General features: G+C 37.7%; 2 protein-coding genes across 2 annotated transcripts; one reads left to right on the top strand and one right to left on the bottom strand.

The window, feature by feature from the left end:
• Positions 1-590: 590 nt before the first annotated feature.
• GPX2 (glutathione peroxidase 2) lies at positions 591-5,025 on the top strand. The gene is made up of 2 exons (XM_039875241.1): positions 591-2,093; positions 4,343-5,025. The coding sequence occupies exons 1-2, from the start codon at positions 1,872-1,874 to the stop codon at positions 4,691-4,693; spliced, it is 573 nt and encodes a 190-aa protein (XP_039731175.1). The 5' UTR covers positions 591-1,871; the 3' UTR covers positions 4,694-5,025.
• A 3,162-nt stretch (positions 5,026-8,187) lies between these two features.
• On the bottom strand, positions 8,188-24,631 carry CHURC1 (churchill domain containing 1). Its single transcript, XM_039875246.1, has 4 exons — positions 24,475-24,631; positions 17,588-17,723; positions 15,785-15,855; positions 8,188-10,718 (listed from the first exon to the last, which is right to left on the bottom strand). Exons 1-4 carry the CDS (start codon positions 24,511-24,513, stop codon positions 10,626-10,628), a joined length of 339 nt encoding a protein of 112 aa, XP_039731180.1. The 5' UTR covers positions 24,514-24,631; the 3' UTR covers positions 8,188-10,625.
• Positions 24,632-24,812: the final 181 nt, after the last annotated feature.

Genomic DNA, 24,812 nt, shown 5'->3' with positions numbered 1-24,812 from the left:
GAATTCAGTCTGTTATAATGATATTAACGAACTTCCAGACATATGCATCATATTATAATGATGGTATAATGAGACTCAGGTAGTTGAAGGTCGTTGGGGTCTTCACTGCGTAGGTGCGAGTGACTGGCTTAAACTGGTACCTAAATCTCTGCCTACTGGTTTCTTCCTATGAGTTAAAAAAAATGCCATCTGGCTTGCTTAATTGTGGGCGGATTAGGGCGGACCCCTTCTAGGATAGGATGACCTCAGTGTCTTTGCAGGCAGACCCAAAACCCCCTGACTTTCCTGCCTACCTCTTTTCTAAGAGCCATGAACACCCTTACTTAGTATGGATATTGAGGGATGGGAGGTCTCTTCTTCTGTATCTGCTTCCTGCTGAGAATGGCCGGAGTTCCTGCCTACAGGTGTTTCATGGAGCTCTTTCCCTTCCTGCCTCAGTCAGAGTGGGGTCTTGGGTTTCCTGCTGAAGTGCCACCTCAGTCCCTAGACAAGGAAAAGAAAATAAAAACTCGTTATTTAAATCGTTATTAAAATAAACTTGTTATTAATATAAACTCGTTATTAAAATAAAAAATAGATGTATTTAAATACATCTATTAATTTCTATTGTTAATTTGCCTATTAAGTGAGTAAAGGGAAACAGGCTTGGTTAATACATTTCTTAAAGAGTAAAAAGAAAGACCTTTGGCTTAAAGTCTCCTCCCTGCCTCAGACTGTAAGGGCCCTGCCTGGTTTAACACTATTTCTGCTTAACAAAGGGTTGATGACCCTTATCAATAGCCAGAGGATCTGAATCACCAGGGCACTTATCAGGATTTGAGGGAGGGAGCCTTTTTCCAAAGAAAGGAGGGAAGAAAACTAGGTTTACTAAAAAGATTAACTCTGCAAGAGATGTCCCATTTTATTTCCTGCTAAAAGATTAAGAGTTTTACAAATGATGTCCGGTCTCACTAAGGCTAAGAATGCATGACTGATAATTCTCAGGAATGTACTATAAGAATTTTTAACTTTTCTTTCTTCTTTGGAACACTTCTAGATTTTTGCCTAGCGGTGTTCCCGGTTTGCAAACTCCAAAACTCTTGAATAAATCTCTATCATTTATTTCTAGCAGAGCCTCCAGACTCTTAGCATTCATTTGACAGCACTATAGTAGAGGAGAAGGTACAGTGCAGAGGCAACAGCAGACGTGCTCTCCAGCACAAGTAATATCACAGAACAGTGTGTGGTGTGTGACTTTCCAAAATAATAACTTTTAGTGCCTCTGCTTGCCCTGGGCTGTTCTAAGGATCCTTTTGATTTTGTGGAAAGCAACAGCCAAAGAGAAAACTGTACACAGTAATATGTATATTTCAGTTGGAGTCTAAGTCAAGGGAGCATGAACCCAATTCTCTTCCTCATCTTTCAGGTCTTGGTGGACCCTGCACCCTCCATTGCACAATTCAGAAGCTTGGCACTCAGTAGGCACTCAATAAATGTCTGTGCCAAGTGAAAAAAACTTGCTGGGGCAAGTAGAAGCCAATCCTGCGTCCCTCCCTCCCTCCCTTTTTTCCTCCCTGGCAACCTTTGAGGCTCTGGTTTCCTTCAAGAGTGAATTATTCATGTCTGCTCAAAGATATCAAATTGGCCCTTTCCAGGTTGCCAGTAGGGTGGGGCAAGGAGGTGGCTTTGTTCAGTCTGTAAGTGGGAGGGGCAACCCCCTCGTTCAAACAGTGCTTGCAGGTGGATGACCGTTTTTGCTAAGTCATTCTGGGAATGCTCAAAGCCCTATTGTGAGATCCTTCTTGTCCCAGCTTCCTCCTTCCTTACCATTCCTTTAAAAGACCCTGAAGTAGGCTCACGCCACTCTGCCAGTCTCACCCTGCCCTTGCACGATGGCTTACATTGCCAAGTCCTTCTACGACCTCACTGCTATCAGCCTGGATGGGGAGAAGGTAGATTTCAACACATTCCGAGGCAGGGCAGTGCTGATTGAGAATGTGGCCTCGCTCTGAGGCACAACCACCCGGGACTTCACCCACCTCAACGAGCTGCAATGCCGCTTTCCCAGGCGCCTGGTGGTTCTTGGCTTCCCCTGCAACCAATTTGGACATCAGGTGAGGGGTCCATTATATTGCACTCAAGGAGTTGGGTTGTCTAGTAGGCCAAGGGGAGGGGAGAATGACTGAATGTTAGAGTGTCTGGAATTGTGGGGGGTGTTTTGTTAATCTAGGTCTTTAGTACATGTGAATACTGAGGGGAAGTATATGTGACTCTGTCTGTAATTAAAGACCAGGGGTATGATTTTTTATTGTTCATTGTCTTCCCACTATACTCCTTGAGGGCTAATACCAGGTCTGTTTTTCTCTCCATTGTGTCATCAGTGCCTAGGTTATAGAAGGCACTCATTGAATACTTAACAAATGATTGAGTGGAAGAAATAGAAGATCAAGAATTAAACTAGGATTGATCTGACTCAATAGACCTTAGTTCTAGCTAGACTTGGTTCTACTATTTAATGGCCCTGTGCCCTAGAAAGAGTCACTCAATTTTTCTGTTTTAGTTTCCTTGCCTTTAAATTGGGGATAATACTACTTATCTCATGGTATTATTTTGAGGCTCCGAGGATAAAATATATCAAAGTAACCTGAAAAATATAAAGCAATATGAAATAAAAAAATATAAAGCAAATGCAAGCAACTTTACTATTTAGATTGAAGATTTTGTTTGTTTGAAACCAGCCAACTGGAGAGTGAATTCGAGGGAAAGCTAAGGGTTTGCAGTGTGCATGTGTCTCCTCTGGGCATCCCATGCACCTCTCTGTCTCTGATTAATGGGTCATGTTGTTATAGATCTTCAGCCCACACACCTCAAGTTATCTTTTAGGGATTCTTCTCTTTTCACTTATTAACACCACAAGCAAGTAGAAAGTCCTCAAGTGAACCCTCCAATTATAATCCCCTTAGTTCAATTCACAATGGCATGAAGGCGATAAAGAGATTAGCAGAGAGATACATGAAGGAAGGCTGACAAACCTAAACCCAAACCATTACTGCTTTCACTGTTCCTTCCCTGTCTGTTTCTAGGCTTCACCAAAGCATGAGAGAAAAGGCATGTGTCATAGCCCATCACCTCAGGCTTGCTAGTTGCTGGAGGGAGTCCATAACCTACCAGTAGCCAGCCAGCCATTTGCATCAAGAGATAAGAAGTCTAATAGAGATTAACTCTGGGCTCAAGATGCCATGAAGCCCTATAACTGACTGTACTAATTGGTTCTAGTCAGTAGAGCAGGAACTTTCTCCCAGTTGGAGATACTGACTCTTAGGCTTGGAGTGGAGGTGGAAAAAAAGGGTTTCCATGGGTCTTTTGGAAATGTCAAGGGTAGAGAATGCTCAGTGGGGACAGAATAGTGATGGCAGTGGGAAAGGAAAGACAGGTAACAGGTTTAGAGCTAAAGCACTCATAGCCAAGTAGTGTGATTGAGTAAGAGGTACAGGAGTCTTGAGATAGCAATCTAGAAGTAAAAAGAATAAATACACATTCACAAACTTTAGCCCTCAAGCACTTAATTTCCTTAAATTCCTCTTCCCCTGACCTATTCCGGAACCCTAAACCCCGTATCCTATTTAATTCATCCCTGTTAGTCACTAAGTAATAACATTTAGAATACATTCATTGATGTCTCTAATTCACTTTGCCTTTGTTGCACCTGAAAACTAGACTTCCTTGGATGGGGTCTTCCTTCATCAAAGATTCCTCCTACTTGCACTTCACATCTAGGACAAAGCAAGATGAAAGCGAGAAGCTATAAATCCCATTCCTCTAGGCCTCAATTTCACCCTTAGTTCCAGGAGCTGAGTAGAGGACAGCAAAAGCCTCAACACTCACATGTAATTAGAAGCAAAAGAGGCAAGTGTGTGTGTGTGTGTGTGTGTGTGTGTGTGTGTGTGTGTGTGTAGTAGGAGAGTTTGAAGCAGTGTGAATTCAGCCTCCTTCCCCTTCCTACTGCCCTGAACTTAAGGTTCCTTGAAGCTTCAGATACCCTAAGAACTGCTTAGCGTAGATCACAAAGAAACAGCTCAAAATGCTAAATAAATCTTTCAGTATAAGAACAGCCAAGCTAGTAACTGCAAGAACTTTCAGAACTGGCCTAGCAAAAACATCAATAGCTATGAGAGGGAAAATTCCAAGCCAAGAGCAAAACAAAGCACATGAAGAAGGTAAGAAAAAGAACAGAGAGAAAAAAAAAAGGATACATAGAAAAGAATGATCCTAGGAAGGGAATATAGGAGGTGAAAGATGTGTATGTTGTAGACCCTTCATCTCCCCTTCCCTTTTCCATGCTCTGTGTCTTTTCCTCCCCCAGGAGAACTGCCAGAATGAGGAGATCCTGAACAGTCTCAAGTATGTCCGCCCTGGGGGTGGATTCCAGCCTACCTTTACCCTTGTCCAAAAGTGTGAGGTGAATGGTCAGAACGAGCATCCTGTTTTCGCCTACCTGAAGGACAAGCTCCCTTATCCTTACGACGACCCATTTTCTCTCATGACTGATCCCAAGTTCATCATTTGGAGCCCAGTGCGCCGCTCAGACGTGTCCTGGAACTTTGAGAAGTTCCTTATTGGGCCAGAGGGGGAGCCCTTCCGACGCTACAGCCGCACCTTCCCTACCATCAACATTGAGCCTGACATCAAGCGCCTCCTCAAAGTTGCCATATAGACACGAGCTGCTCAGCACACAGATCTACTCTATCCAGCCCCTGAGTATCTTTCCTTAGGATTCAGTGTGCGCTCAGGAGAAGATGCTGGACCTAAGCTTTCCCTTAGATCAGTCCCTTTCATTGAAGAGCCTTGCCTTTCAGGTCTGCCCATTTCATTTTTCTCTCCCAACTTTCTGGTTGGTGATTCAACTTGGGCCTCCAAGACGTGGGTGGGCACTGGGCCTTCACAGAATGATGGCACTTTCCTAAACTTGTATGGGCGGTGTCTGAGACATGTGAAGGGCCCTGAGCCAGCCTGCTAGCTGAGTCCAATAAACGGCAGGTGTGGAAATGGCCAGGCTCTCTGTGTCTTCTTTGACAGGGTAGAGGGATGGTACGAAACTGCAGGTGGGACAGAGGAGCTGGCAGCACACAAACGCTTGGGAGAGAAGGCTCTGATCAAGGGAACAGCAGGCCCTGGTCGAGGTCTGCTGTGGCAGCTAGAATTGCAGGAAATGTAAATTGTATTATTACTTTATGGCTCTTTTCCAGAACTGTGGAGGTGATAAGGAGGGGTAAAGAGGAGGCCCTTTGATTGAGGTACTAGGAGGTCAGAGGATTTCAGTCAGGAAGATGTTACTATCAGTGGATACTGGGCTAATTTAAATATTACTGGCACCTTAAGAATTTCCCGAGAAATCGATTTGATCAACTTTTACTAATACCAAGGACAGAGAGGGTGCAGTTACTGGTACACAAAGAGCACGTCATCCTTTTCCCAATCACCTTGCTGAGTAACCTTCATTTTTGATCCTTTGCTAGACTGACTCTCCCTCCTTTTTAAAGTTTACATCCCACCCTTATTTTTCTCAAACTCACATGTTCACAAACTCAGGCACGAGACAAGTTTAGGCATGAACGACTGGTTTCAATCCTTCCTCCATGAGGAGGGGGATGGGAGAGGGCCTTCCTGCACAGTCAGACTGTTCATAACCTGCCAACATGATAGCTGTTCTCTGTGATAACAGTTCTGCTGAATGGCTTTGTAAGGGTGATGCCCCAGATTCCTTATCTAGTACAGGCACACTCAAAAAACATCAACACCACCAAGGCCAGGTCCTATCATGTTCTGGAAAACATGCCTGCTGAAAGGTCATTGTCCTGTTACTTTGCTCCATAAATCTCTTCCTGGAAACTTTTCATTTCACCTTTCTTTCTTTGACCACTAGATGGAATATTTTACTTCTCTTTATTGAAACTCTGAATGAGCAGTTCTCCAAACTGAACACACAGCTTGAGAACCCCAATGCTGAGAGAGAAAGGCTCTTCCGAAGATATCCCATAACTATTTTCTAAGCATTTGCATCATCTGAGAAGCAAATGTGGAATAGAGGTTAAGGATGCCCACTGTCTGACCTTCAACTAAAGCTACGCCACCGACAGTGCTTTATTTCCAAAGGGTAACCTGAGTGTTACAGTAGGAATCCCCTGGCATCCATCTGCAGCGCCTTCTCCTAAATTAAGACTGCCCTTAACTTGACTCTTGAAATCTCAAAGCTTTCAAGATTCCTTCTCTTAAAGCCAACGATTGGGATATAGATTTTGGGGGGCAGGGCCAAGCACTGATTTTAGAGCAGTAACCAGACACAAATTGCTTCCCTGAAGAAAGGAAATACAGAATTAATGTTGGATGCTAATATGATTTGTTCATCATCTTGATAGTGCTATAGTCTGTAGTTCTATCCAATAACAGAGCCAGCTATCCTGAGTGTTGGCATTATGCCACAGGCAATTTAGGGCCTGATATGCCAGTATGATGTGTTGGGTCTTTCCCATGAGGTTCAAGTTGAAATAATTATTTAGAGATCCCAGAGGAATGGGAATTACAGTATAAGTGATTTTGCAGAAAGAGTCAGAAAGAACCATAATGCTAGGAAGAGGGCTTCCCACTTGTGCAAAGGAAATGCTCTTTGCTTCAGAAGGGACCTGCCCAGTTTGGCTCAGGAGGGAACAGGGAAGGCAGGACTGGAGGAACTTTACAAGGATACTTTGTTTTACTAAATCCTTAGCTGTGTTGTTAAAATAAAGATAAATGCGAAATTGTTTCCTTTCCTTAATTCATCTTGTTACCCTTTACATCCTCAGAAGTATCAGCTTATGGTCATAAACAGACAAAGCGAAGCTTAATATAATCACCCACTTTCCTAGATCAATGAAATCTTTTAATCAAATTTCCCTAGGCGCACTCAGGAAGTAGGGAGAAGTCTCAAAAACAAGCTTTCCCATAAGTGCTGAGGCAATGCTACTTGATTTAGAGGAGGAACAGAGAGAATCATTTCTCTGAGTGCTCTTATCAAAAGCGTAGGTTGAAATAATTGATTTTAGGGGACCGAGATACCAGACTAAAACTGATGATTACTTCCAGGACTATACTCCTACAGCTATTTGTCCATAGTTTAAGAAACAGCCAAACTCTAATTGGTGATTTCACATCTGGTGACTTATCATCGCCATCACAACCATCATCCAAACTACCATTTACCATACTCATACAATGCACTAAATATTTATGTTAGATTAGTTAATCCTCATACTGATCCCATGAGAAATTTTGATCTCTATTTAAAGAGAAGGTAATTGAGCAAGGCACCTGCCAAGGACAAATGGCTATAGAGTAACAGAATAGAAAGTTAAACCCAGGTCAGCCTGACTCCAAAGCCCCTACTCTTAACCATGACACAACAGTGCTTCCTTCTAAGAGTTCCTTCATGAAGAACGGTGACAGCTGCCTGTATGCGGCATTGCACAACCTAAAAATCTTTCACTTACATTATATCATTTGATTTAAAAACTCCATGAAGGAGGCATGATTATGTCTATTTTTACACTGAAGAAACAGAGGTACAGACAGAATTAGTGACTTGCCTAATATCCCATTATGAGCAGGTGGCAAGGCTAATATTTTATCTAGATTTCTGGATTTTTCTACCCAACCATAGTGTATTTCACAATGGACTTGTACAATGAAGAAACATACATTTTAAGAGCAAGAGCCTCAAATTCAGGCAAATAACTTAGGCTTGCTCATAAAAGAATGAAACTGAAAAACTTCTTGATACACTGAAATAAAGAACAGTGAACATATACATCTTAGTGATAGCTTACAAGTAACAAACCATATCTAGTTGTGCCTAGACTATATCATATGTCAATAAATTAGTATTGGGAGAACTCAGGACCATTCGAGAAAGACCTAGCTAGCTAAAACAACACACAAACATGCTGAACTTTGAACTTCAAGTGCCTAACTAGGCAGATCCCAGATCTGTACCTCATGGAGCAAGTAGAGAAAGAATGAGGTGCCAGGACAAACCCATGTTCCGAATGTCACCTACAGGTCAAGTCTTTTCTTTCTTGTATCTCAGGGTGGGAAGGAAAAAAAAAAAAAAAAAAGGCCCAGTGCTTTTGCCTGGTTCCTCTTTATCAGAACAGAAAAATGCAGATTAAGTAGAACTGGGTTCAAAGATCTTTATTCTATTAGATCCAGGGAATTCTAGAAGACAAAAAAGAAAGTATCAAAACACATAGCACAATTTTGGTTAAATAATAATATGCATATAATATGTTTTAAATTTTTGTAGTATATAGTCCAAGATAGATAATCATAAATTCTACAATAGATAAGGATATCAGGAAGGGCACATAAATTACTCTTTTGAGTTCCAAAAAACTAAGTTGGAAGCATTCAAACTCCAAAAAGGGACAATTCAGAGGCTATAATGGGCTTAGTGCTGCTATTTAAAGTAATGAAGCATTCTCTCTGCTTTCTGGATTCATTTTACCAAATGATTTCCTCAGCAGGTCACATATAGATTTGCAAAAAGTGGAAAACATTTTTCCAGGAATAAAACAACTGATTTCTAAGGAGCAGCTGATTTAACTTTTCCAAATAATCTTGGTCTGACATGCCTAGATTTCTCAGAGTGTGGTCAGTGATATTCTCAACCTTTTCCTAACCTTGTCTTGCCCTTATACTGCATGTGTACTGAACACTACTGAGAGGAAGTCACTGTACTAGCTGTGTGACCTTGAGTAAGCTACTTAATTTCTTTGTGCCTTAGTTTCTTTGGCTCTAAAATTGGGATAACAATAATAACTACCATGTGGAGTTGCTAATGAGGATGAGGTCCGTGCTTAAAAAGGCCTTGGCACATAATAAGTACTCAATAAACCTCAGTTATTATTATTGTTCCTGTTGTACAACAAAGCTTCCCCCTGGTACCAACAATGAACATTTTGCTTCTTTTCTTATAAAGCAAAGCCTGAGGTCAGAATGCCCAAGTCTCCAATCTGAAGAGGAAAACAATTTTGTCTCTAATGCCTGACCCTTTTAAATTTGGTCTCAGAATGAGAAGAACTGAAACCATCTCATTCTATCTAGTACTTTATATGCCTTTCAAAGCATTTTACATTCATTGTGCATTTGGATCTTCTTACAATCCTGTAAAAGAAGTATACTATCAATCCTTAATACCCCAATTTTATAAAAAGGGGACAATAAAATCCAGAGTACTGTTTTGCTTAATGGCTATACTGCTACCAAATGGCAGAGAGACCTAAAAGCCAGGGTTTATAGCACCCAAGCTAGTGTTCTTTCAACCATGCAAGGTAAGATATTCTAAGATCCCCTTGGAGCAATTGAAACCTCTATTTATATTAACTAAAGTCCATACTTTATTCAGATTTCCCTAGTTTTCACCAAATGTCCTTTTTCTGGTGCAAGATCCCATTCAAGACACCACATTACATTTATTTTTTATTTAAAAAAATTTTTTTTTTAACTAAAGAAATGATTTAAATTTTTTTCCCCCTGTCTACCTACCCCCTCCCCCTCCCCTCTGGTCCACATTGCATTTAGAGTCATGTCTCCTTCGGCTCTTTTTGGCTGTGCTATGAGAGTTTCTCAGGCTTCCTTTTCCTTATCTTTGATGACTTGACAGTTTTGAGGAGCACTGGTCAGGTATTTTATAGAATGTCTCTCAACTGGACTTGTCTGATGTATTTCTCATGATTAGACTGGTGTTATGGGGTTTGGGGGAAAAGACTACAAAGGTAAAGTGTGATTCTCATCAAATTCTATCAAGGGTACATGCTATCAACATGGTTTATCATCGATGACATTAATCTTGATCACTTGGCTAGTGTGTCAGGTTTTTCCACTGTAAAGTTACTTTTTCTCCTTTCCATACTATACACTAGAAGGAAGTTGCTACACACAACTCACACTCAAGGAGTGAAAAGTATTTACATACATTATTTGAAATTCTTTTGTATGAGAGATTTGTCTATTCTCTTCAATTTACATATTTATTTATTCAATCATTTATTTCTATCAATATGGAGTCATGAATATTTAAAGTTTGGGTTATAATCAAATGCTACTCAATTTTTTTAATTTGAATTGTTCCAGCTTTGGTTACTGAGCACCCCTTCAGTTGGCTCTTCTGTCCCTTTGGCATACCCAACCACTGTGCTGTGTTTTGTTTTGTTTTTTGCACTTTCTTTTTTTGTGGCACAAGATGCTACTAGCTCATCTTGTATATTTACTGCCCCAGTCCTAGAATCGGTTATTTCTCCAAGGAACCCTGATTCTTTTTTTTTGGAACCAAGATCTGGGCACTAAGTATGCTCCCGTTCTAGTTATTTTTAAGCCATATAACTACTACCAAAGATGCTTCATTGTGGCTGCACTGATGTGAACTGGGAATTTTAGCAGAAGAGCTCAGCTTTAGAGAATAGTAATCTCTTAAATTACCTATTTTCAAAGAATAGGTAAGTATAAGCAGAAAAAAATGCAAATAATTTCCACTGTAAACTATATAAGACAAACCATCAGGCTTGCTGTATTGTAAACCAACACAACATAGTCACAACGGAATTGCAGAAGGATCTTTAGAATAACAGAGTCATTTGTCGGGGGTCATCAGGAAGAATACTGATAGTATCTTCGGCTTTGCCACATAACAGACACAGCATGGTGTACTCCTAGAACAAGATAAAGTACATAATTACCTTGAGAAACAGGGAGAAAGATGCTTCCTATCTTACTCAGGTAGAGCTGTTCTCTACATTGTCATGGATATTCTTTCTGTACATTAGATCAATTTCTTCAACACCTATAATCAATGTCTTAGGTTTATTCTGAGTATCCCAGAACCTTTTGTTTATATAAATTGAATACGTGCTGATGCTCTATTTATATGTACACAGAATGTCATCTTGGAAATGCTTGACCATTTCCTGTATTTAAAAAACATACATATTGGGCTCAGTTAGTGCTGCTATTTAAAGTAATGAAGCAATTTGAGTGTGGGCTTCTAAGGACAAATTCCTGTTCTTAGAGTTATTCCTTTCTAGGATATTTAGCACTAATATGCAACAGAAATGATTTTTAAAACAACAAAAAAGGGAGAAAATTCCTAAACCAAAAAAGCTATTTTTATCTACCCCAAGAAAATAAATAATTATGTTAAATCCACTAGTATGTTATGCATGCCTCATAGTTAGATAGCTAGTTGTCTGGAATTTGATCTATTTAAGGAGTTTTACGTTTCGTGGGCTTCACAAATGTCCAGACTGATGAAGGGATTTTGTTTTAGGTAAAAATCCTTAGAGTAAAGTCTTCTTCTTATAGCTGTCCCTTTCTAGAATATTTAATATGGTCATAAACTATAGAAACATTTCTTTTAAACCTTTTGCTTAAAAACCTTTTCTCGTCTTTAGGAAAATAAACATCTATGTTACATCTATTAGTACCTCTACACCTGACATTCAGATTGCTAGCTGTCTGGAAATCGATCAGTTAAGGAAGTCTGTGTTTCATGGGTCTGGGCAGTCACTAAAGAGAGGGTCACAGAGATAAACAATGACTATGGTCAGCATCAGGCAACTGCCTTTCCATTTCCTTCTAGTGGGTTCAGCAGGGGAGCTTAGTTGTGGCAGTGGAAAGACTGTTTCTTAAAAACCACTTTAATTTTAAAGTCTACACTACACACAGTAAAAATAAAGAGAGGGTAGAGCTCAGCAAACAAATACGAGTCTCATGAACTAAAAATAAAATAAAAATCTACTCTCTCCAAGGTCTTTTACTGTCTCAAATACTTGTTTTCAACCATCAGACATTACTAGTAAGATGTCAACCTCTCACTAGAAATGAAGAAGAAAAAGTAATAAAGTCAAAATGGGAAAATGTGTAAAGTGAGATACCTAAGTTTCCAACCAATCTATCCACTGACAAGTTTTTACTAAATGCCAAAAATGCTCTGCAATGTGCTTGGCACACTGGTAGACATAAGAGAAGGCGAGGACAAGATCTGACCTTGCAAAACTTAGAATCTAATTTGGGAGAAAGAAAAAAAAAACTAACATATTGTATAATCCGGGAAGATTATTAAATCAGTAAGACTGATTATACCTATAATCTTTACTTTATAAGCAGCCTGGAATCCAAATTTTATTCAGGTCAACTGTTTGGAATTCAAAAGCACTTTCCCACAGAAGTAATGCTGTACCAAAAGTTAGGTTCCCAGGGAAATCCAGGGAGTTTTTAAAATTCATATTACACAAGTAGTATAGAATCCAACTATATATAGCAGTGCTTCTGTGGGAAAATATGTCTAGAATTCTACCTTAGGATGCAAGGAACATATCTTCCTGTGCTGCCAGAAATGCGGTGGGATTAGGATACCTTTTGCCAAAACCAGACCATTTGGGAGAATAAGAATTTCCCCCAGTCACTCATGGAGATCCTCAAAGGCTCTACCTGGGCAAAGCCTAAGAGCACGGATTTGGAAGGAAGGGTGAAGTGTGTGGCATCGCCTTTGGGTAAGACCAGATCCTTGGTTTTATTCTGAGAGTCCCACAGGCCTTTTCCTCTATTACAATCTGTTAATTCTGACCCCAAGTCCTCTCCTTTCCTGGTCCGCAGAGGAAGAGAAAGCAGTCTCACAGTTTCCTTCTCATTTCCTGAGGCAAACAGATAGTCCTTGTAATGGCTTTTAGGGTTGATATAAAAAGTAAAGGATACCTGTAATCATTTATAATGTATTTTCCATTTAAACTCTGTACTTCGGTCTCTACTTTCCTTTCAAGAGTACTGCCATCAGAAAATCTTAATTTGTTTAACAATGGTATTGTGGTTGTTTTAAAAACAGAATCCTTATCTTTTAGAGATAACATTCGCAGAAACAGTGATATGTTTGGGATTTGTTTCAAAATAATCCAATGGGGAGATGTGGGAATGGTGAGGTACAAATAAGGTAATTGAAGCTTAGTAGTGGACGTTAATACACTATTCTGCCTATTTTTGATGTTTAAATTTCCCATAAGACATTTAAAACAAAACAAAATATTACCAATGTTGGGAACCCACCTCAACCCTGAACTACTGCTGGAATAGGGTGGGGATGGGGAAATTAAGTCATAGCAGCTGGGAATGAAGATAGAAGTTCGCAACTGTCTATTCACTGGAGTCAGGGTCTGCTGTAGGTACAAGAAGAGCTCTGAAAAGGGAGAAAGCAGTATGGACTGAAGTAGCAAGAACAAGTAGGAGATAGAATTTTAAGTTCAGCTTGAAAGAGGAAGGTTTAGTTGGCTTGAAGGTAGACAAGTTAAGGAAAAAGCATGAATAAGGACAGTGATATGGAAAAAAGCAAGCATACTGCATATGGAGTAGTAGAGGAGTGACGGGAAGATGTTTAAGGATGATTAATTGAGGGTAGTGGGTAGGACTACAGTTTGGGGACTGCTGCAATAATTTAGGTTTGAATGGGTTTGGTCCTTGGCAAAAATAAGCAAGAGAAACAAAACAAGAAAAGACGGCAGATAGGGTGTTAGACTTAGAGAAGATTTGCAAGATATGATAGGTTTCAATCGAGACTGAGTGAGCATGTGCTGACTATCTGAGGGACCAAAGCTCATGGGAAAATAGGAAAGGAAACCAGAGATAAAGCAAAGGTGCAGCCAAAATGAAAGAAAGGAAACAGTCTAGTACTACGGACCTCAAGGGAAGGAATGCTTCAAAAAGGCAACAACGGTTAACAAAACCAGAACCAAAAGAGATGCTAAAAGAGGTAAGAACTGAGGCAAGGTCACAGGATTTGGCTATATTATAGGAATCCTAAGAGAGAATAGTTTTAGTAAAGTGAAAATGAAAACCAGTTTGTAGATGGTTAAGAGGAGAATAGGGAGATAAGGGAGAGAAGGTAAAGACCTATTGAAGTAAAGAAACAGAAGAAGGAAAGAGTAGATTAGAGGATGAAACAAAGAGGTAGCTGTGTGACTTGAAAAGATTTTAATTTATTTTTAACAAATTAAAAAATCTCCCTCTACAACAGGAGGGAAAGAAGTCAATGCTACGTGTTGTGTATATAAGGAGAGCAGTGGGAAGTAAGAGAAGGAGAAGCTGGGCCAGCTCAGTGAGAACACTGGAATAAGGAGCATAGATTTTATACTGTAGCTAAAGACAAGCTATGGACAGACCAATGAAGCAGTCTGAAAGCATCATTTTAAGAAACATAATCTGATGGAAGAATATAGAATATAGGTGGGGGGAAGTGTATGTTGAGAGAGAGAGGACTAGAGGTAGAGAGTCAAGTTTAAGAGTATTTTTTTTTTAAAGAGAATTTCATACTATCTAGGTATTGCGACTACAAGCCATCTTCTTTTACCTTCTTCCCCGTACCCTAGAGTAATTTCTGGGACAGCTTTGAAAATGGCTGTGTTCAGTCATACAGGAAAATCAGTCAGACTTTGGTCTCATGGCAGTAACATACAATGGCTGAATTAGGGCATAAATAGGCAATCTCAATTTAAGGATTCTAAAAAGCTCACAGGAGCTTCTGGAAAATAGCTATAAGCACTCCTTTTCTCCCATGAAAGGAAAGAGCTGCTCCTCTAAGCCCATGACCTGCTCATTCCCCTATTTGGCCACTACTCATTCATTGAGATCTCAATTTTGCCTTAAGTTACATATAAATCATATAAATATCTTTTGAGGCATAATTTTTGGATGCTGAGGAGATGTGGTCAGGATGTCGTTTAGATTAACCACAACATATTAGATCAGATTCTGACAGGTGATTAAGTGCTTTCTTCTACATTAAAACAAGAATGTGCAAGAATGGGTATATTAGTTTATAAAATTCTGTTATGGTATATTTTCCTAATTATAATATTACCCAAATTTGAAGGATTAAAAAATATTCCTTTGCCTGTTAAAAGCTCTAACATAATATTCATATCCTATGGGTGAACATGTAGTTCATACTAAATAAGTAACTCAATCTGAAGGCTTGAAAATGGAAGCAGTGAAGGACAGATACAGGTTATAGTGTGTCCTTCTGGTTTCCAGTTTGTCCTAGGCTTTCCTGCAGTTTTCAGCTTTTCTTCCTGACCATTAGATCTATGAATCTTCAGCTACTTTAGCCTACACCGGCCTGTAGAATTCTTCATGTGCTCTCACAATTGTATAAGGACTAATCTCTATAATAAATCCCAATTCTCCATCGTTAAAGTGGTTTAGCTTTTCTCCTCCAACCTTGATACATTCATTTTTTTTATTTTAAGTGACAAAGAACAATGAAATTTCTTACCACAACTGAGACTACAGAGTTGCTCAACTCTATGTGCCTACTAGGGAAAACAAAGATAACCTCCTTATCACAATTTCCATGCCCAGCAAGTATGGCGGCAGTGGGCAGGCCAACACTTAAAGCCAACAACTATGCAATCACATAACTGGGTGGAGAAAAAAGAGGCACAACAGTAACCTCATAAGAAACTATAATGCACTGTTCTTTAGAAACAAAAATGACAGGACTGAGTTATTATTTGTAAGGCAAACATTCTGATTTCTGATTCTTGTGAAGACAGGTTTGCAATAGATCCACCTACATCTAAAGTGTCTCTCTCTACTTACACAGGCAGAAGAAAGGGATGGTCTCCTTTAATATTCACTAGTACTTTATTTATGAAAACTACATCTAAATTTTCAAGGTTACTTTTATTATCTCCTCCTACCCACAATAACATATCCATATTTATACATTTACCTGAAATTCATCCATGATACTGAATGTATACTCATGCCTGGCTACTACGTGATGACAATTCTTACACAGATCTGCCAAAAAAGAGAGAGACTTAAATAATTAAGTCTTGGAAGGTATCTAAAGACAGTCAAATTTCTATTCTCAGCATGGTACTGCTTTAAAATAATTATAACTGTCATATTTAACACAGCAGGAAACCCATTATAATATCTACTTTGAAAAGAAATCCAGAATCTGTCACATAGCAACACTACATAATTAAGAGCCTGAACTCAGAGACTTAATGTATATATGTTAATTCCCATTGAAATCTCTCTATGGTAATCAATTAACAGGTAATCAATTAACAGATACATGTGTTTTTAAACTAGTTGGACCTATCTAACCATGTAAAAGCTCATATTCTCAGGAATGATTTAAACTGTGCTACTATAACCAATCACAAATAAACAACCAATGCTAGACGGTAAAGTAAAGTTCATGGTAACAAAAGACTAGAAAAAATATTATGATAATAACTATGATTTATTCAGTGTTTACAGTATGCCAGATACTGATTTAAATTCTTTTTATTGGTTTATTCCCTTAATCTTCTCAAAAACTCAAATGGGCAGATACAATTATTAGCATCTTTTTAGGGATAAGGAAACAAATGCATACTGTGGTTAAGTGACTAGGAAGGCTACTGAGTTAGGAAGGGTCGGAATCAGAATTCAAACCCAAGCATTCTGGCTCCAGAGCCTTTACTCTTAACTACTATTACCTACCTGAAATGAAATAGAGTTTATTTTTATTTTTAAATTTTTAGTATTTTTTAATTAATTTTTTAAATGGTGACATTGGTTAACGAAATCCAGTAAGTGAAATGAAATAGAGTTTAAAGGGTTATATCTAAAAGAAAGAAAAAGGTTCTTTTAATTTAGAACATTTTTTGATAGTCTGACTCTATTCTAAAGGCTTAGTGTCTCTCATACCCCTCTTGCAAAATATTATTATTTGCACATTTATTCCTCATGTATTCAGGACATACCAAAGAATCAGGAGATAAGCCAAAAGGAGATGTGAACAGTTTAAATATCTGTCACAATATCTGGGGACTAAAGTGTGTATGTACACTTTAATTTACTCATAGAAATTCTTAGTATCAACCTTAGAACTGATTTATTTTTATTATACATAGTTTGTTTGGTTTTCCAGTGAGGATGAGGAGCCGCATATGAAGGTAGCATATTTACAGCAGGAAAAAAAAAACAATAGACTAACGGTGAGATAGGAGACAACAAAAACTGTGAAAGCAGAAACAAGACTAAAATACCATGGCATCCAGGGCCACTTAATATTGGGGCACACAGCCCTCAACATTTTAATAGCTGTTGGAGAACATCCAACAAGTGCTTTGCTTTGATTAAAAAACAAAACAAAAACAAAAACAAAAAACTCTAATAGAGTATAATTTACAGACAATAAAATCCACATGTTGTAAGAGTCACATAGATGACCCTAAAGTTTTTTTAAAAAGTCCCTATATCTTGTTTCAGAAGTCATAAAGGATTTAAAACAAATGAAAAAAAACAAAAAACAAAAAACGGGTGCCTGAATCATAAGCTTGAGTTATCTCTGAGTCACTTAAGTAGAAATCTGATGCTAGGTAAATGAGGTGTTATAATTTCCTCTTAAAAACCTAATTGGCAACTATGTGTTGCAATATAATATTGCAATAGGCCTCATAATACTTTGCACAATATTACCAACTTCCAAAAGCCATACCAGCTAACAGACTTGCATGAGAAAAGGTCTACTTACGATCATAGGTAACTATTTCTTCTCCATCTTCCTCTTTCAAAGATTTGTTTGTGATCAGCATAAAATCCCGCTTATTGCACACTGCACATCCTGTAAAGTTCAGCAGGAAAGATCCATTCTCCAGGCAGATGTTACCCTAAAATATTAAAATAGGAATTTAATTTTCTTTTCTTTCAAAATCCTTGGTGAAAATGATTATTAGAGACTTAAAATCTCTAAAGGCAAAAAACATGGCCAGAATTTGCTTGAAGGCTATACCAAGTAACTTTTGAAATTACTAGGTTTCCTCAAGAAGTGTTATTCATGGTAAATAAAACTGAAGCATTCGTAGACCTGTAAGTCTCTGAGGACTCCAACTGTGTATGAGAGAGAGGACTAAATGCATATAGATATTTAGAAACAATTTAATAAAGCTTTAATAAAATATGAAAAGGAAAAATTAGATAAACCAAATGGCCAATAATATATAAGAAGGTATCATACTATAAAAGTAGAGTTAAAATTCAGTCAAAATGGAAACACTAAGCCAATGATAAAAATGATCTTATATGATGTAATGCTCAGTTGACTGTTAAAATAGTGTTTTTCTGAAGCCTTAAAAATACCACAAAATAAACAAAAATAAACCCTCAGCTCTATAGATGTCAGTCCTTAAGGATATGTGTGATTTAGGCAGAGAAGGTAAGCTCTGCAATTCATCAGACACTGTGGCATTAAGAATAGAAAGGGTGTTGCTTCATCACTAAGAAACTGTCAACAACTTACGGTCCTGGTTCAAAGGAGGTCTTTGCTAAAGGCTTACTAATAATTCTTCAGAACTAAAAGTCACTTCATAAACAATCTACTTCAATCTCACTTCTGAACAACAAACTTAGAGTATTTTTAACAGTGTAAGTAAAAACCATCCAAATCAGCATTTCTCCAACACAGCTATGTGCCTCATACTGTGCAAAGTACAGTGGAAAATCTGAAGATGAGTCATGTTTCTGCCTTCAAGGCGCTTATAAAGTATCAGGGGAAGGAATACCCACCTGAAGTGATGTCACAGTGTAGCCTTCCTGGATTCCCAGCACAATTAACCACTCCCTTCTTAGTGGTTCCTCAAAGGAGCCATGTATTAAGGAAGAGATTAATTCTGGTGGTGGGAAATCAAGTTAACTATATAGTTTAAAGATACAAAATCATAGATACATGGACTTAACTACTAAATGGGAGGAAAGAAGGCTTGGGATTAAAGTATAAATTTCCAGCTAGTAAGAACACAAGCTTTGCTTATAAAAAAAAAAAAAAAAAACAACAACAAAACCTCTACTGTGGGATAATTTACATACTATAAAATCCACATATTTTAAGGGTATAGGAAATGACTTTTATTAAACATATATGCCAATGTAAACGCTACCCAAATCAAGATATAAAAATTTCTATCTTCTCAGGAAGTTCCTTCATGCTTTGCAATCTATCTCTAACTCCTCTCTCACCTCAGGTACCCACCCACCCACTGATCTGATTTTTTTCTCTAGCGATTAGTTTTGCCTATTCTAAAATTTTATATAAACACAATCATATACATTATATTCTTTTGCATCCAGCTTCTTCTGCGCAATATAACGTTCATGTTAATCACCTGTGTTGTTGCATGTAGTTCATTGCTTTTAATTGTCAAATATTAATCCATTGCATGGATTTCTCCATTGAAAGAAATTTGGGTTCTTTTCAGCTTAGGGCTAATATGAATAAAGTGGTGATGAATATTCATGTATAAGTCTTGTGTGGACACACTTCTTTCTCTTGGGTAAATTACTAGAAGTAGAATTGTTGAGTCATACAGTAAAAATATGGCATATATAAACTTTATAAGAAACTGCCATATGGTTTTCCAAAGTTTTCCATTTTCTATTCCCACCAGCAATGTGAGTTCCAGTTGCTCCACATCTTCAATACTAGGTTTCTTTTCCTTTAACCATTCTAATAATGTAATATGGTATCTTATTGTAGTTTCAACTTGCATTTCTCTGATGACTAACAAAGATGAGCATTTTTTCATGGTGCCTATTCATACGTCTTCTTTTGCAAAGTGTCTATTGAAGTCTTTTGCCCATTTTTTAAAAGTTAGGTTTATCTTCTTATTGAAATGTTATTATTGAGCTATGAGTTCTTTATACATCTTAGATATAAATCCTTTGTCAGATATATGTATTACAAATATTTCCTCCCTGTCATTGGTTTGTCATTTCGTACGTCTTTTCAATAGCAGTTTTGATTTTTATGAAGTCCAATTTATCAAATATTTTTTCTTTCATTATTTGTGCTTATCTTCTAAGACATCTTTGATTATCCCAAGGTTACAAAGGTTTTCCCCTGTTTTCTTCTAGAAATTTTAAAGTTTTAGCTTGTTGGTTTAGGTTTGTGATCTATTTCGAAATATTTTTTGTACATGATATGAAAGATCAAGTTTCATTTATTTTCATATGAGTATTCAGTTGTTCCAGCAACATTTATTAAAAAGACTATCCTTTCCACATTGAATTACATTGGCACCTTTGTGGAAAACTCAAATGACCATATATACATGGGTCTACTTTTGACTATTTTGTTCCCTTTATTAATGTCTATCTTTGCACTAATATCACACTCTCTTGACTATTGTAGCTTTATAGTAAGTCTTTAAAACAGGTAGTACTATAACTTGGCTAGTCTAAGGTTCTTTTTATTTACATACAAATTTTAGAATCCACTTAGAAGCTTTTACAAAAAATCCTGCTGGGGTTTGAATTGGAACTGCCTTGAATCTATAAAAGCTGAGTGCCAAGAGTTCCAAGAAATTAAGGAATGAGAAACAGCCTTAAGAGAATAAGGCTCTAAATATCAATTTCAAGTAAACAGAACTTTGAACAAGACCGTACCCATAAGCACAGGCACCTTATACAATGTGGCCTAACCTCTGTAATCTTTCCTTATAAGTAGGCAGAATGTAAACTCTAAGGTAACACCGTGAGAAGAGATCTATGTATCTGTTGTGAGGTAAGGAAATTAATACTTAAAATGGCAAAATTCCAGTTCAGTATATAAGAAACTGATGGGGCTTGCTATAAGGGTTCTGTTTCTATAAACTTTCATCAGTGAGATGTGGCTCTTTTATTAGATGAGGTGAGATTATTAACAACCAAATTTGAGAAAGCAAATTAAAGCACACGATGTTCAGGGAAGCTTTTGAGGCTCCCATATAGGAGAAAAAAAGAATGAAATCTAAATAAATTCCACAGTCATAATAGAAGCTATAACAGTTTCAAGAAGACAGGAAAAAAATGTCAAACATTAAATAGTCTTAGAAAATGTAATGAGATAAAACCCGGTTGAGGATCTACAAAGGTCTACAAGTATGCAAAAAGAAACGGTTGAATACTATGATGGTATGACAGTATATTATAATAAAATCTTATAAATTTGAGAAAGCTGTAACCATTTTGATAAGGATCGAACCAATTCAATTTGCTTTTTTCACAAAACTAATATTTCAGATGGTACAACTTAATAGTATATGTTTCATCAGGAAATGTTTAAAATTAAAAATGGAGAATATAGTTTTTAAAGAACCAAGTTTTAGTTTTCCTGATTTCCTCTACTGTTTTTCTATTTTCTATTTCATTAATTTATAAATAATTTTTACTATTTCCTTTCTTCTGCCTGCTTTGGGTTTAGTTTGCTCTTGTTTTTCCAATATTTAGTGGAAGATTAAGTTATCAATTCAAGACTGTTCATTTTTAATACAGGTGTTTAAAAATGCAGAACATTATTTTTAAAGCATTCATTTACAAACAATTGTTTTACTAATTCTGTATCAGACTCAGCATTTAATTAAGTATGATTTAATATTAAGCATCAATTTGAATACCTGAACTTTGGTAGCTAAGTTCTAAGTGATGTATATATACATGTAATTTCTAATTTAAAGATATCACTAATTCGTGCTGATCATTTCCCTCTGATTGATCTAAAGTAATGATGTATTTCTCTATTGCTGCTATGTTACTAAAAAGTTTAAAGCTGAGACTTGAAATATATGAAATATGGGTTTCATTTCCAGTTGAATGTGGAAAATATTTTATTACAATTTTGTGCCTAATCAGTAATTTTAGAAAATGCAGTAGATTTCTAGTTCTAATTGTTTTGCTAAATGCTTTCCTGAAAGAAAAAAAATTTTTTGGTTCACGATTAAGAAAATTTGGGTTCAGAAAATTAATATGGTTAATTTCCAATTTGATTAATGCTTGAGTTCAAGTTCTCAGTGTAATATTACAAGCAAGTAGGCCAGAGATGTTAGGAATTCATTACTATGTATTTCTAATCTATGAAAAATATCTACCACAAAACTCCAGAAAATTTTATGAAACCAAAGATAAATATTTATTACCTACTCATTCTGCACTTAGAGCTTCCCAACATGCTAATCCAGTGCATTTTTTGAATGAGTGGACTATACTTGCTACCACCATATTACCCTTTCCTTTGCTAAGTTCAAGCAAAGTGCCTTCTGCTCTTACTGCCCTTAAAAATATCTCACGACTTTAAAAAACCCCAGAGTTGGAAGGATCCTTGAGGTTTCAAATAGTCAGTTAGTCTCTACTAAACAACGGGAAGAGTTCAATTCTTTTAAAGATTATCTATTCCATCTGTGAAAATCTGTTAGTTCTTTATTCTGATTCAAAGCCCATAACGCCCACCCACCAATTATTTCTAAATCTGCACAGAAAAGTTTAATTTTCCTCATGACAGCCCTTTAATTATTTTAGAACATAATAAAATTGGAGAAAAGTGCTTACGAAAGGTACTATCCTGGTTTTCCAATCACCTCAATCTTTTTCTCCACTCTTCTACCTATACTTTATTTTCACTTCTTAATTTATTCTTTGAAGCTCAGTCCTTGCTTCTGCTTGATTCTCTACATTCTTTAGAAAACAAATTCTTTCTATTTGACACCTTTATTTGGTTGACTCATCTGTTTGAATCTTACACCCAAACTGCAATGTTATGTTTTCATTTGACTCCTTGGATGTTACATTCTCAACCTCAAATGAAATATGATAGAAATAACCTGAACATTTGACCCCCAACTTTGGTAAATTTCCCCAGTGGGCTAGACAAAAAACCTTGAGATCATCTATAGCTCTCTCCTTCTTTCCTCCTACATTAAACTGGTTTGAGTCCTGTTAATCCTTTCTTTGAAATGAGGTCTTCATTATCTCATGCATACACTACTGTTGCCATGGCTCCCCAAATGCTCCGTGGGGCTCTCCTTTTGCATTTCCCCCATCCCAGCATTTCAACATACAGCCGTAAGATTCATTTTCCTAAGAAACAGATTTTAGAATTTCCTTATACAATTTTGCTTGACAGTTGCCCAAAGCCTAAAGTGTAAAATCTAAATTTCTCAATATATTTTTTAAGTATTTTGATTAGCTCAACTCTCAAGAATCCAGCCTAATTTCTTTAACACTCTCCACTGTAAACATCTCCCTCATGGTCCTTATAATGTGCAGCATTCATTACCGAATTCATGAAAGTCTCTTTTTAAACTTTAAAAAAATGTGTAAAACAGAAAAGTATGTGAAACATAAATGTAGAGCATAATGCCTCTACCTATTAGGTATCGGTAGTACCCCCAAATGAGACCATCAAAAATGTTTCCAGATATTGCCAAATGTCCCCTTGTGAGGTAAAACTGCTCCTAGTTCATAATCACTGCTCCAATTCATTCATTTTCATTACTCATTCACCCATGGTGTCCCATTCTATGACTCAATCATACTTTTCCAGTCTACTAGTACAAACAATGTTGGTATGAACATGCTCATACATCTCCAGGAATATATGTACATAGGTTTATTTCTCTAGAAAGGGAATTGCTGGGTCATTCAGTATGTAATCACCTTTAACCTTATTTGATAATGCTAAATCTCTTTTCAAAGCGGTTATACCATATGAGTTTTTAATGTTGTTATATATCTTTCCTAAAACACTAAGTATTATTCAAACTATTGAGACAGAAACAACTGTAGAGATTTCCTACCTCCCACCCAATACAGGAATCTTTGTTCTTGTTATTTCCCCTCAACCTTCAGCTCCTCCTTTCCTTCTTTTCTACCCTCGTCACAACTAACCTTCAGGTCTCAACTGAATTCCCACTTTCTTTTGGGAGAACAGAGCTATACCCTATTGCTCTGCCCTTTCTCTAAACTTGAATATCATTTGTGGCCTCTACTACTCATTTCTGGTTAATCACATACTCCACTAAAATGTCAGATCTTAGGCAGCATGGAATCTGCTTTTTATTGTTTCTTTGGTATTTCTTTCTGGCCTTGAAAGTAACCTAGCTACACACATATAAATGTTCAATAAGCATAACTTGAATGAATAAGAGTAAACAAGCTTCGCAACCTCCTGAGCTTGAGAGGAACAGAGATTTAAAAGAAAGTAACAGCCAGGAAACCTAAATTCTAGTCTTGGCTCTCATACTACTACAATGTAAACTTGGGCAAGCGATTTCTCCTTTCTGGGCATTGGTTTCTTCATTTGCAAAATTGGGTTAGAACAGATGACCTCAAAGGTCCCATGCAGCGACCTTTGTTGTCCCCTGGTGCTAAAGAGAAGTGCGGTGACGGCTGATGTCAGCCACAAGGGCGGGGCCCAGAGGCAACAGACTGCTACAGGCCGCCCCCCGCTGTCAAGCGCCTAAATACAGCTACCGGGTCATTTTTGTATTAGGTAGAACCGCTGAGTCCGCCCTGGGCCCAGCCTCACAGGGAAGGCAGGCCGGGGGCACTAGAGGCCTCAAGGGCCAGCCACAGGCTAAGGGAGCAAGAAGTTCTCGACGCTCACTCGCTCACCCGGTTGGGATACTCCTTCTCCACACAGTCCCCACACATTGCGACGACGGTAACTGGAAAAGTGCTCCACTGCTTCCGGGAAGACGAAACCTCGCGAGAGCTAACAGAAGGTTGTGCATGCGCCCTAAATACTCGACCCTAGACTAGTCTTGGCACGCAGTCGAAGTCTCCGCCCCTTAGCAACTGTTGTTAGGGAAGGGCTTGGTCTCTTAGGCAACAACGGTGAGCAACCAGTAAGACTTCTGAAACCTTCTGGGACAGAGATAGGGACCGTAGACCATATGGTGGCAAGGGCAAGGGGATCTTGGACTGGAGCAAAGTTTTAATAGGCACCTTCC

Source organism: Pteropus medius, unplaced genomic scaffold (genome assembly GCF_902729225.1).
Source record: "Pteropus medius unplaced genomic scaffold, Ma_sr-lr_union100, whole genome shotgun sequence".
Lineage (NCBI taxonomy): Eukaryota > Metazoa > Chordata > Mammalia > Chiroptera > Pteropodidae > Pteropus > Pteropus medius.
Note: the sequence above shows the minus strand (reverse complement) of the source record. Positions and strands in the feature narration are given on the sequence as shown.

Coding starts and splice junctions, on each gene's coding strand:
- CHURC1 (XM_039875246.1), bottom strand. CDS start 24,513: ATGTGTGGGGACTGTGTGGAGAAGGAGTATCCCAACCGG. Junction 17,724..24,474: donor AGAAGGAGTATCCCAACCGG/GTGAGCGAGTGA, acceptor TTAATATTTTAG/GGTAACATCTGCCTGGAGAA. Junction 15,856..17,587: donor AGAAATAGTTACCTATGATC/GTAAGTAGACCT, acceptor CTTTTTTGGCAG/ATCTGTGTAAGAATTGTCAT.